The sequence below is a fragment of the Gastrolobium bilobum genome, unplaced genomic scaffold (genome assembly GCF_033153095.1).
Source record: "Gastrolobium bilobum isolate Gb01-03AN ecotype WA unplaced genomic scaffold, APGP_CSIRO_Gbil_v1 utg11941, whole genome shotgun sequence".
Classification (NCBI taxonomy): Eukaryota; Viridiplantae; Streptophyta; class Magnoliopsida; order Fabales; family Fabaceae; genus Gastrolobium; species Gastrolobium bilobum.
Window position 1 is genome coordinate 157,044 of NW_026898164.1, and position 12,365 is coordinate 169,408.

The 12,365-nt window shown below is 32.9% G+C and overlaps 2 protein-coding genes across 2 annotated transcripts; one reads left to right on the plus strand and one right to left on the minus strand.

Moving 5' to 3' along the window:
- Positions 1-2,598: 2,598 nt before the first annotated feature.
- Positions 2,599-7,711, minus strand: LOC133313447 (glycolipid transfer protein 1-like). The gene is made up of 7 exons (XM_061514820.1): positions 7,632-7,711; positions 6,831-6,960; positions 5,237-5,292; positions 4,781-4,911; positions 3,881-4,016; positions 3,112-3,243; positions 2,599-2,833 (listed from the first exon to the last, which is right to left on the minus strand). Exons 2-7 carry the CDS (start codon positions 6,946-6,948, stop codon positions 2,798-2,800), a joined length of 609 nt encoding a protein of 202 aa, XP_061370804.1. The 5' UTR covers positions 6,949-6,960; positions 7,632-7,711; the 3' UTR covers positions 2,599-2,797.
- A 2,014-nt stretch (positions 7,712-9,725) lies between these two features.
- Positions 9,726-11,037, plus strand: LOC133313448 (large ribosomal subunit protein eL14-like). The gene is made up of 5 exons (XM_061514821.1): positions 9,726-9,794; positions 9,908-10,000; positions 10,093-10,222; positions 10,311-10,423; positions 10,617-11,037. Exons 1-5 carry the CDS (start codon positions 9,792-9,794, stop codon positions 10,665-10,667), a joined length of 390 nt encoding a protein of 129 aa, XP_061370805.1. The 5' UTR covers positions 9,726-9,791; the 3' UTR covers positions 10,668-11,037.
- Positions 11,038-12,365: the final 1,328 nt, after the last annotated feature.

A 12,365-nucleotide genomic window follows, 5' to 3' on the forward strand; every position in this document is an offset into this window, starting at 1 on the left:
ACAGGTTTTTTGATGGGAATCCAGAGTGTAATTTTCCTGTGCATAGGCTATATTTGGGACAAATGTTGTAAACCTTTTTTTAGTCAAAGTGCGAGAAATACGGTCTGAAAAGTATAATTGTATGGCATTTGTGAGTTTGGTGAACCTAAATAAAAAACTTATATTATTACCAAAGACAGGAGAATGAATCATTGGGAGTTTTCAACTATATATATAATAAGGATCAACTTACCTTGCATAAAGTTTTACTGATCTCATTTATATTGGATGGTTTTAATTTATTAGTCATGTAAGTTTTTAAATGTAAGTACTAAGTGGAGTTAACCACTAAAATTAGATGTAAAACTTGTTATTCTTGTAGGAGTATAAGTTAATCCTTTCTGAATTGTTTGGAGTTGTTTGTGTAGAGTCAAAATGAATCCCTCGAGAGGTGAAATATGTCAATCTAGTGGTACTCCTAGTAGCATTAATATGGACTAAGGCTTTGTTGAGTTTCCCTGACATTATGACTGAAAGGGAGGAGTGTGTGAATGGTTACGTGGCTCTACATTTTTGCATAGTAATAACTCATGAATAGAATAAATGATCAGACATATAAAAATGAGGTATTTAGATAGGAGATGTCACTCTCCAAACGTGGAAGAGAGAATGAAGAGTGGGGTACAAGAGTTGCTCCACCAACACCAACCTTTGCTTCTGCCACAAGGTATGTTGTGCCGACTGTCAGTGTACAGTGGGCAGCGGTGCAGGGATCAAGGGAATCTCCTATGATGAGGGCTCATCACAAGATGTTCTCTAAAAAGTTCTAAATGTGAGTTATTAATATTGGATCTAACTTATTGAGCCTAAAAGGACCGATCAGAACATTTTCCTATATTCTTATGCCAAATGCTTACTCATGATATATTTTGAGTATCAACCCATTTTGTACATATACAAATCTATGTAATGGTTTTGGGAGAGAACCTTTATAATGGGTCTAACAGTATTCAAACTGAATTAGTCAACCAATTGATTAACCGATGGATATATCAAAAAAAAAAGAAATTAAACATAATCTTCCATTTTAATTAAAAAAACGCATACTTTCATTTGCCAAAAACCAATTCGTTGTTAATTTAAGTTTCACAATTACGTATAACTGTTTGCTTTATTATTGAAATTTATTATACTAAAATTTATAATTTCAATTTTGGAAACACTATAAAAAAAAAAAAGAAACACACCCCAAAATCCGCAGGTGAAAAAACTGGTTGCAAGTGTACCGTGTTTACAAATGAGATGATAGAAATCTACACGAAAGCATAATTTTGTCATGAGTAAATTCAAATCAAATATCAGTCTGTTTGACCCAAAGAGATTCGAGAAAGAGCGTTCTGGTTCATAGAATCATAGTAACTATTTACAAACGAGGCAAAAGTCAGCAAGTTCAGGGAAATTTCTAATATACTACCGTCTTACCCTATTTTCCATACATCTATCCTATAAAAATTAAACACCTAAGCACACACAGTAAAACGTCAGCGAAGAGGAGAGAGAAAAGTAGAGATAGTCGCTAGCGACAGACTTATTAAATACAGGTGTCCCATTTTGAATGGCAGTAATACCCACCATTAAGTGCTACCGCCGTACTAAAGATGCGCTCCAAGTTCAGATGCACTTTTCTCATAGTTTTGGGTTACTGTGACAAATTTGTTTGGATATTCAAGTGTGATGAAATCTCAAATTGGTTGATAGTAAATTAAATGAAATCTATATAAGTGAAAATACCACCAAATGGTAGTAGCTCAGTTGACGCATGGGAGCTGAGCAGGTGGAATGTGAGAGCATGTGTTCGAACCTCCTCAGTACCACCTTTGGGAGGGGTTTAAAGCCTTAATCCTGGACCCGCCCCGAATCGGACTAGTCGCGAAGCGATGAACCGATGGAATATTTCCAAAAATACCCATGAACCCAATAATGGCTTAAGATTATGAATTGAAACATGATATCAAACACACTTGATGTGATTAATCTAGCTTAACCCCATTTGTAATAATCTCTTGCCACAATCTCCCCCTGACCCGCCTGACAATGATAATAAAGCTCAGTTAACCTCTCGAACTAACTTAATATTTGACTAGACGCAAATTGAGTACTTGAATCTGAAATATTAAGGAGAGTATTCAATGTGAAATTTCACACTAAAATCTCACATTAGTTGGTAATGAGTTAAATGAAATAAGTGAAAGGACAACAGACCCAATACCTTAATATTTTGAATTGCGACATAATATCAAACCCATTTGGTGTGATTGGATGGTCCCTACCACGAGCGCCCTTTTACTAGCCGAACAAAATTCACAAAAAAAATCCTTACAACATAACTTCAAGTATTGACATATTCATTATTCTGACTTGTGACAATATCTCAACTCTATAAATAACAGCATAGGACATTGGGTAAAAATTCTATAGACAAAGCACAATGTGATTCGGCACAAGTTAAACGCATTTCATGTTGTTTTTATCACCGTATAGTTGTAAGGAACAGTCATATTCCTTTTAAAACTGAATAATCACTTTTATATAACCAATTCGCCACATGCGAAACTAGAGTTCAATAAGTTTGTTTCTAGCCAAACCAAATGTACTTATCCAAAGATTCTATACCACCAAGCAGAAAACAAGTAATTTGAGGTACATGATTAAAGTGAATGATTGTTTAGGGGAACATGGAGTTTAAAGACTCAACAAGAAATGAGAGTGAGAACGCAACAGCCACTCATCAGGAGACTTCTGATCATGAATCCATGCTTCATGACGCCTTCATATCATCGAAGCCAAAACGAGCCTGTGCCAAAAGAGCAAGTTTATAAACCTTGATATGGGTCTTTGTCATGGAACTTTTAGGGATTATTATCGGAATGCTATATAATGAGACTATATATATATATATGTGTGTATATATCGTATTCCTTTTTAATTTAATAATAATATACATATTGCTTCCAAAATATGGCTTAACCCAGAACATGATAGTGCACACAGTTCAATGCCCCTTTTCAGGCCATCTATATCAATGCCAGTAATGATCATCAATAAGCTAAAAAATTATCCAAGAAATTTTACCAGAAACTTGTGATTTTCTTCAAGGAGAGGAGAAAAGGTAGTACAAAACTTCTCTATGTCAGCACTGATATCACCAGTGCCTTGTATCACCTCCATGAATTTCTTCCTATCAGGAGCAAGCTTCATCGCCACCTGTAGGTAAAATATTTAATATGTCACTAAAGCAAGTTGGATACCATAAACTACACTAGGCCTCCTAAAATAGATAAAAGTCAATTGAAAAATAAGTAAATAGAAACAGGCGAAAGAAGGAACTAGACTAAGTAGAATAGACATTACTATGTAAGTTGAATAGACATTAATGTAGACTTATAATTGCATTAATTTAAGTTGAATAGACTTTACTGTATAGAACTAGAAGATACGGTTTTAGTTTATTTTAATCAGAATTTGATTGCTTTCCAAGGCTGAGAATATCTTTCAGATCATTTAATCGGGAAGTAACCTGGTACCTTGATATGCTACATCTCTAAATTACTAAAATTTGGATAAGCAAAATAATAACTTGGACAGATGAATGCCTTTCCCACCACATTAGACTGCGAAATATTCATAGGATAGAGAGCAAAGATCGTAGAAAATAAGCAACAGAACGATGCAAATAGTAAACTTAGTGCGTTTCCTATGACAGCTATTTCATGGTCCAAAACATGACATTTGACAGACTTAGGTCAATATGAAGCAAAATTTTACAATAAAAAGGTTCTGATTCTACCAAGAAATCTCAAGATTATATGAAAAGGGGAAAAAAGCATCAAAAGAACATTACAGTGAAGCTTGAACTAGCAAGCCAGCCATGCCACTTCTTTAGAGTCTTGTTATAGGAATCTGTACAGGCTTGTGACATTGACCAATCTTCATGCTCAATTAAGTTTCTGAACAATGCCACCAAGAAATCCATTGCTCTGAAGATTTTAAAGGTTAGAGAAATGAATGTGTCATAAATTAAAATACATGAACCAATTATATAAAAGCAACTAATAACCATTTGCTTAGGTTTCTGCCGCAAAATAAAAAATAGTAAACTACTAGAATTATCACAACACATTTACTGCCCTAACACCTTGAGAAAGGTAAGCTCAGCTAGCAGAAGCTTCATAAGCTCAAAAGAAATTAAAGAAAAAAAAAATCTCTATAATTGAAGCTAGTGAAAGGATCCATCATTGAGCTGAAAGATAATAAAAATATAAATCCTCCCTAACACCTTGAGAAATGAGTTCAGGCTTTTGATAGTTTAGAAGAATGAGCCAGGCTTGGCTTTTGCTGATCCACAACTAGAGTTACTGGAGAATATCATGGCATATTTGGGATGACAAATATCCTTGCAAAATAACCATTCACGCATGTATGCACATATTACTATACTTTATAGTATCTCTATCCATTATGGCCAGTTTGATGTTGCATTTTGGTCGCAAAATTTGGAAAACACGTTTCTTAACATGACTTTTATTATGAGATTTCTTGCTAAAAGTTTTGTGGAATTTTATGCATATCTCGATACCTTTTTTTCCCTAATCTTTACTCTTTTGGTCGTTCATTTACTCATGGACAATTAACTCTGTGCTTGAAACATTATTAATTAAAGAAAGTTTCCTCTAAAATATATTTGGGAATGCCATACCAGTATGAATTACAAGTTAAATGGTAACTGCTTTGCGTTCTTTACCTTGTAAGCCAAAGAAGTCCATTGGTACAACTGGATGATGACTTGGCAGTTTTAGTTTCAACCTCTACTTGCACCAAACTGTACAGGTAGTTGAATCTGGTTGGATTGGAGGAATACTTAGATTCCAATCTCTGCCTTAAAAGTCAACATGGTATAGAATGAGAACATATAGCATTTGAAGCCTTGAACCCAATATTATTAATGTTCAGGTACATAGTCCATACCAAAAGTTGTATAAAAAGTAAAGCATAAGCATATTTATGCAAGCCAGCTACACATGAATTAGAACAAAGAATCAACACCCAACTTACTCTTTGGTATGGTAAAAGAGTATGAGCATAGCATGTCATCTTAAGAAAAGACATATTACATCTAAAGCTGCAAAGCAAGCATATGATGACACATATTTACTAAAAGAATGAGCATATAAGATAAAAACAGGTGACAAAATCATACCGATATGTTACCACCTATGTCAGCTTTAACAAGGGACATAGCAGCTCCGAACTTATCTGCCATATGAAAAGCACTACATCATCTAACCATGGTACAAGTATTCATATTATTGTACATTTGAGGCTTAACCAAGCATTGAACTACAGTAAAAAGGTTATTTAAGTTGTAGAGTTAGATTGTAACATACTACTTTTACAGAATAAAAGATATATATAAGTTTTTTATTTAGAAGCGCTCCTGATCCTCCTGTTTTCTACCCCTTTTAATCTTAATGAGATTTTTGCTTATAAATAAAAAAAGTTATTCACTTAAATAAAAAAGACACAAGGGGGCAAACTGGAGTAGTGGTAAAATTGTTCGTTCAAGACTGAAAGGTCATGGGTTCGAATCCAGGAAACAGTCTCTTTGCAATTATGCAAGGGTAAGGCTGCGTACAAGGATTGTCTCCACTCCACACTCGCTAGTCGGGTTAAACGAGGAGTGATTTTTAAGGGGGCGAACCAGAGCAGTGGTAAAGTTGTTCTTTCATGATTGAAAGGTCATGGGTTCGAATCCAGAAAACAACCTCTTTGCAATTATGCAAGGATAAGGCTGCGTACAAGGATTAACTCCATCCCACACTCGCTAGTCGGGTTTAACGGGGAGTGATTTTTTTTTTTTACTTAAATAACAAAGACACATGTGTCAAAAGCAGTCTAGACAATTTCAACATTTTGCTAAGGGATAAAAAGGTCACAAATTTGGAAATGCAGTAATAATGCATATACAATTCCATACTATGATTAAATAACCAAACTTAAACAGTAAAACCCACTACAAGTTCATCCGAGGAACCTGACATCACATAATGCAAATACATTAGGCACACATAAAGAGGATGGAGGTAAAGGAGCAGACTCAATAAAGATACAAAGGTCTTTTAAGTAGCAAATAACAGTTATTCAGGTTAGAGGTTGCACGGACTTGATTTTGAATATTAGATTAAAAGTTATGCTCCACCGATATAATCCCTATTGAGTCATAAGTGTCTTATCTACGATTTTAGGCCATGCTAATTACAATTAGGTTTGTAAAACACATGTTGCCCCCAACTAGATATTTTCAGTAACTTCTCTCATAAAAGGAGAGAGATATGAACCTTCTCTCATAAAAGTAAATAGATATGAAAAAATGAAGAAAAATATCTTAAAGCTGAATGCTAAATCATACTAAGAGCTTCATGTAATAAAAATACCAAATTATTTTGATGATCTAATATAAACTACCTTTTTTCCAATTTAAATGTGGATTATTTTTTATTGAGATGGAGAGAAGCAAGGAGCCATGAGAACTGAAGCCCACTATGGAAAAAATGACATGCGTGCATCTTATCTTATTCAATGCAAAGAGAGAAAAATCCATTGAGATCTAACAAATATAATATTGTTTAACCTACTGCAGATTATTCAAAAGGACCATTGGATGGTCCCCTCACAAAACAAAACACTGCAAACAAACCGAAGAGAGCACATTGAAAAATGTCCAAATAACATGTTTGCCTTTCTTTTATCATTGTCTTAAGACAATAACAAAGTAAGGGACCAAGAGCATGTACCTATAACAGGCAGTATATGCTTGCACGCATCCAAGAAAGGCTGAGACAGAATTTCTCCTTGTTCAGACTTTACAAGCTTCAGTCCTTCCAATGCAGGAGTGAAAACAGTCCCCTCCATTTTTGTACTTTGCTGCCCATAACATTGTCATAACCCAAAAAATACATAAGTAGAAGTTTAACAGAGATCAAATTGATATATTTAAGCCACCACTATCAAATTAAACAAATATGTCCTTTTTCCTTTTAATAGCTGAAATTTTCAGAATGTGAAATCAGGGGAAGGAAAATACAGAACTTTCATAGGTGGCATGCAAGCAGACTTTCAATTGAAATCTGGATTCAATTAAGGTGAATACTGTGGGAAATATCCAAAAACCATTAAAGGATGCAAAAGAAGCAAATTTAAAGTAAACTGCACTAACAACACATCAAAAATTTAAAATGAAGGCAATTACTTGTCGTGAGTAGTCTCTATTTTCCCTAATGCTTATGGAGGTGGAAAGTTCAGGGATCAGATCAAAGAACACAGATGAACAAGAATTTGAGCTAGTTAAAATTAAAAAAAATAAAATAAAAATTACTGAACCAAGGTATGGAATAAAAATGTCAGATCTCTTTCACTAGCGGCGAGAATAAACCCAGTAACTGAATTGAGTTGAGAAGCATGCCTATCAACTAATTTTCCAAAATTTCACAAACTTTCGATGTTAGTTTTCTCCGGAAACAAAAAAAAACAAAAAACAAATATTGATCCATGAACAGGAAGAAACAATCAATTACAATTGAGATAGACATACATACATGTAACAAAAGCTTGAACGAGGAAGACCACGGTGATCTGAGACTGAGAAAAATTGCAGGCGTAAAACAAAATTTATAGGCAAATGTTTTTTCATTTTTATTTTTATTTTTATTAACTTTTTTCTTTTTTCTGCTTGTGTTTTTTTTTGGTTGTGATGGCGATTTGGGAGAGAGCAATTGGGGGATATCAAAGGTGACGTGGAATTTTCAATTTGTAATTTTAATTTCACTATCTTAAAATTTAAATAAAAAAATAATTAAATTTATAATATTTGTTCTCTCTCTTCATTTAAATAAAAAATTGATTGTAACCTCTTTTCCTCCATTCCTCGATTTCGTGCTCAGTCAGATCAATTACAGAACGTGCACGAATGATTCCAACTCGAATTTTGAAGGAAAAAATGTTTATCCTTTTAAATGACACAATTTATATCCTTTCACTCTTATAAAGAGGTGAGACCCACATCTTTATTTTTTTTGTCAACTCTCTCTTCTTTTATCTATCTCTTTCTCTCTTTTAAAATGACACAACTTTACCTCCTTTAAAATGATATACACTTTACCCAGTTTCAAATACAAAAAGCTGTTTTAGTTACAAATAAAAAAAATATGAAAAAAATGTTTGTCATTTTAAATAATAGAAAATTATGTCATTTTAAGAGCGATACAGACACAGAAAATTTGAATTTTAAATTAAAAAAACCACTCACTTTCTCTCTCCCATAATTTCCATTTTTCTGTATCTATCTCTCTCCTAAAATGATATAACTTATGTTATTTAAAATAACAAACACCAAATCCAAAAAATATTTATATTTTTAAAGAAAATTGTTATAGACCACTTGAGTGGTTTTCATTTCTTATCTTACATCATATATCTTACTCCATCACTCTCCCTTAAACAAATAACCATCCACTAAATATTGCATGATACCATTGAGTCACCATCGGACTTAATACAAAATCTACTTTAACAATTGAGTCAGTTATCAAATATTGAAACTCCCTCAGTGAAAGAATAATTAGCGTGAAGTTAGAGATGAAAAAAAATAATCTTTTTACATAGAACTATGTCTGCGTATGTAAGCAAAAGAGAAGGATTCTTACAAGTGAGTTTCAGTTTCGACTGTGAGTAATGTAAACTAATATTTAAAAATGGATATTGTCATGTTAAATTTTTATCAGAAAAAATTATGTAAAAAATAAATAAATATAAATGTCTTAAATGAAGTTTTATAAATTATAATAACTTGCTACTTATTTAATAATTTTATATTTTGTCTAAATTGTTGTTTGAAAATGTAAAAATTCCGCATGAAACAATTCATTTTCATTTGGCTTTTTTACTTTTTCAAACAACAATTTAGAAAATGAAACAATTCATTTTTGTTCAATTGGCTTAGCCGCGATTAGCTAGGTCTCAGGACGAATCCTTACCAATGAAGTGAGAAAGGTTCAATACTTGCATTGCAATTGTCCATTTGGGAAGGGGTAAATATTGCCAACAACACCAACCCTCAAGTGATTGCACACTTTGCCACCATTTTATTTTCAGAAACAATTCATTTTCACTTAACATCGTTTAGAAACTTTTGATAAAATAATGTTTTTACTTTTGTGGATTTCTTCCGGTTTATTGATTAATCCTCTCCAGTTGATTCATGTGTTTAATAATAATAATATTTTTTTTGGGTACAAATAAAAAAAGACATTTAATGTGATAAATATGTGCATAAATCTTGTAAGAATAACATAAGACATTACAAAACCTTTGTTATCTTATATAAGGAATTTAGATTTGTTAAATATAATCACTAAACACATGAATAAATTGTATGATTTATTTTATCTTAATCATTAATATTGTGTTTAAGTTCTGAATGTGAAAACTGTCTTATTTTAAGCATGTTCAATACACAAAATAATAATTTCTTAAAATGAGATATGATTTATTTTAATTTAAAAAAACAATGATTATTTCAGCTCCATTACAAACCCAGGCCTGATGTGGCCCATGAAAACTTGGATTCCTTACTTTTACAAGCCCAGCCCAATATAAACCGTGATTCTTTACAAAATTAATAGAAGTTGAAGGGTACAAAACCCTAATTGTTACGTATTCACGTTCTCGTTGTGCCTCTCTGCATTGCATAGCAGAAAATGGTGACTCCTCTTTCTTTGTCTTTCTCACTCTCTTATCTCCATGTACTTGTTTTCCTTCTCTGTGGTATATTCGATTGTAATGAAACTTTGTGTTCCTTGTTCATCCTTTCAAGAGGTACGTTGAGATCGGGAGGGTGGCTCTGATCAACTACGGCAAGGAATATGGTAAGCTCGTGGTCATCGTCGACGTCATTGACCAAAACAGAGTAAACCCTAAACCCAAAGTTCTCATCTTTCCTTGCATTGATGCATGCCCATTTGCTTGATTTCTTAGAAACTCTTGTGGGTTTGTTTACAGGCTCTTGTTGATGCCCCTGATATGGTGAGCTCCCAAGTGAATTTCAAGAGGCTTTCACTCACTGACATCAAGATTGACATTAAGAGGGTCCCCAAAAAGAAAGATCTTGTTAAAGCCATGGAGGCTGCAGGTTTAATTTTCTAACTATTATTATTATTATTAGTTCTTAATTTGTTTTATTAAAAGTTAATCAGTTTTTTTTTCTTGTTAATAAGCAGATGTTAAGAACAAGTGGGAGAACAGCTCCTGGGGAAGAAAACTCATTGTCAAAAAGAGAAGGGCGTCTCTCAATGATCTTGATAGGTTTAAGTTAATGTTGACAAAGATCAAGGTATATATATATTTTTTTGAACATAACATTTTTCTTTTCTGATGTTAGTGCTTTGTACCCTTTTTTGTTGCACATGGTGGAATGCTTAAATTAGTTTATGAAGCAAGTCTTTTTCTTTTCTTCTTTTCTTTTTTGTCAGTGTATGTTTTGGTTTTGTTCATGCTAATATTTGGATTTTTAATTTGTGGTGCAGAGGGCAGCTATTGTTAGGCAAGAGCTTGCAAAGCTGAAAAAAAGCGCATAATAGGCATTACTTTATGATACAAATGTTCAAATTTTGCTACGAGTTTCATTCCATTTAGTACACCTTGATAGTTTTGAGTTTTTCAGTATCATTGAGACGCTTAGTAAAATGTTTCATGTCAAAAGAGTTTTATGTTATTAGGGGGTTGATGTCAGTACTCTCAGTTTCCCCACTGTTGCTTTTTCTTGCAGATGTTTGGTTATTGGTATTTAAGATAAACTACTATAACTCTCAAGCTGCAAGTGAGAGCGGCAACATCTTTTATATTTTTCGTAGTTTTATTTTTGTTAGGTTTGCCCTCTGATTGGATTCGTTGATTTGGATTCGTTCTGTTTTGAGTTATAATATACTTTTTCAATTGATGACTTCATTTGCTTAGCCTTGGTATAACGGGTAATCATGCTTTGCTATGCACCATGAAGATGTGCTCTGCGGTTAATTTAGCCTGTTGGCAGTGTGTGATTTTCTATGAAATTGAATTTCTTGATCCATCCAATAGTAGTACGAACATACGATTCAGAATGTATGTGCCTGGAACTGAATATGTAGTTTGCGGATAGGCTTTATCGTTTGTTGTAAGTTTAGCCAACTATATTATTTTGTCGAACTTGTAATTAGAAACGAACTACATGGATGCTTATAGGCCTGTAGCCTTAAGTTGTGCATATGTTAATTAAGCATGCGGTTTCCATTATTTCCTGCACATCTTAATTGTTTATTTCTCAAGCTTAGCGTACAAAGTTTAACATTTGTTGGATGTGATGGATGCGAGATATGCTTATGATTATGTGGCCCTGGAAAGACACAACTTTGGTAAAGAGTATGGAGCATGGAGTGCTTGTAATCAAGTGAGCTAGTAGTGTTCATAAAATTAATGGCCAAAAAAGTAATACTCATGAAAATGTTCGATTCTCAGCGCTAAGGTGATGGTGTAGACACCACCCAAATGAAGACATTGCATTCTTGTCATATATCCATCGCTTATTTTTTTTAATAGAAATGTTTTAAATCTATTTTTTTTATATACACAAAGTACAAACAAACGCATATAACATAAAATATCGAAACACAAAACAAAGTACACAGGTGAAGTGTTTTTTTATGAAAACACAATCACCTAACGAGTACAAACATGTTTTGGGCAATGGACTGAGTCATCGGTTAAGGACCCGTTTGTATAAGCATTTGAAAAAAAGAATTTTTAAAGAGTTGCTTTTCTTATAAGATATTTTTTAAAAGATTCGTTTTTTCTATAGTCAATATAGATAATTTATTTACATTGGGTTCAAAATGATATCGTTTTGAAGCGGAAATCAAAGTATTTTTGTAATTGTAATTTGTTCCAGGGTTATAATAGTTTTTTTTATGGGAGGAGTTATATTTACAACTAAATAGCTTACAAACTCTTACAACCATATCTTAACCGTTGATTTTTGTCAATTAACGGTTGTCATTTATTGTGAATTAATTATTAATTAATAAATTTGATTTGCGAAAATCTTAACCGTTGATTAACGGAAATCAATGGTTAAGATATGGTTGTAAGAAGTTGTAAACGAAAATAGGTTGTAAATATAACCTTCTCCTTTTTTATTATAATTTTTTAATTTTTCAACCTGAAACGACGTCGTTTCGGAAGTGAATATAGATAACTTATCTACATTCACCGTAGAAATATTAAAGCCTTTTGTAAAAGTC

Bases quoted from the DNA above. Each gene is read 5' to 3' on its own strand.
- LOC133313447 (XM_061514820.1), bottom strand. From the start codon at position 6,948: ATGGAGGGGACTGTTTTCACTCCTGCATTGGAAGGACTGAAGCTTGTA. The intron at 4,017-4,780 runs GTAAAGAACGCA...TAAAATCTTCAG, and splicing joins GGACTTCTTTGGCTTACAAG to AGCAATGGATTTCTTGGTGG. The intron at 2,834-3,111 runs GTAAAATTTCTT...CTTTTGGCACAG, and splicing joins AAGAAAATCACAAGTTTCTG to GCTCGTTTTGGCTTCGATGA.
- LOC133313448 (XM_061514821.1), top strand. The intron at 10,001-10,092 runs GTAAACCCTAAA...GTTTGTTTACAG, and splicing joins ACGTCATTGACCAAAACAGA to GCTCTTGTTGATGCCCCTGA. The intron at 10,424-10,616 runs GTATATATATAT...TTTGTGGTGCAG, and splicing joins TAATGTTGACAAAGATCAAG to AGGGCAGCTATTGTTAGGCA.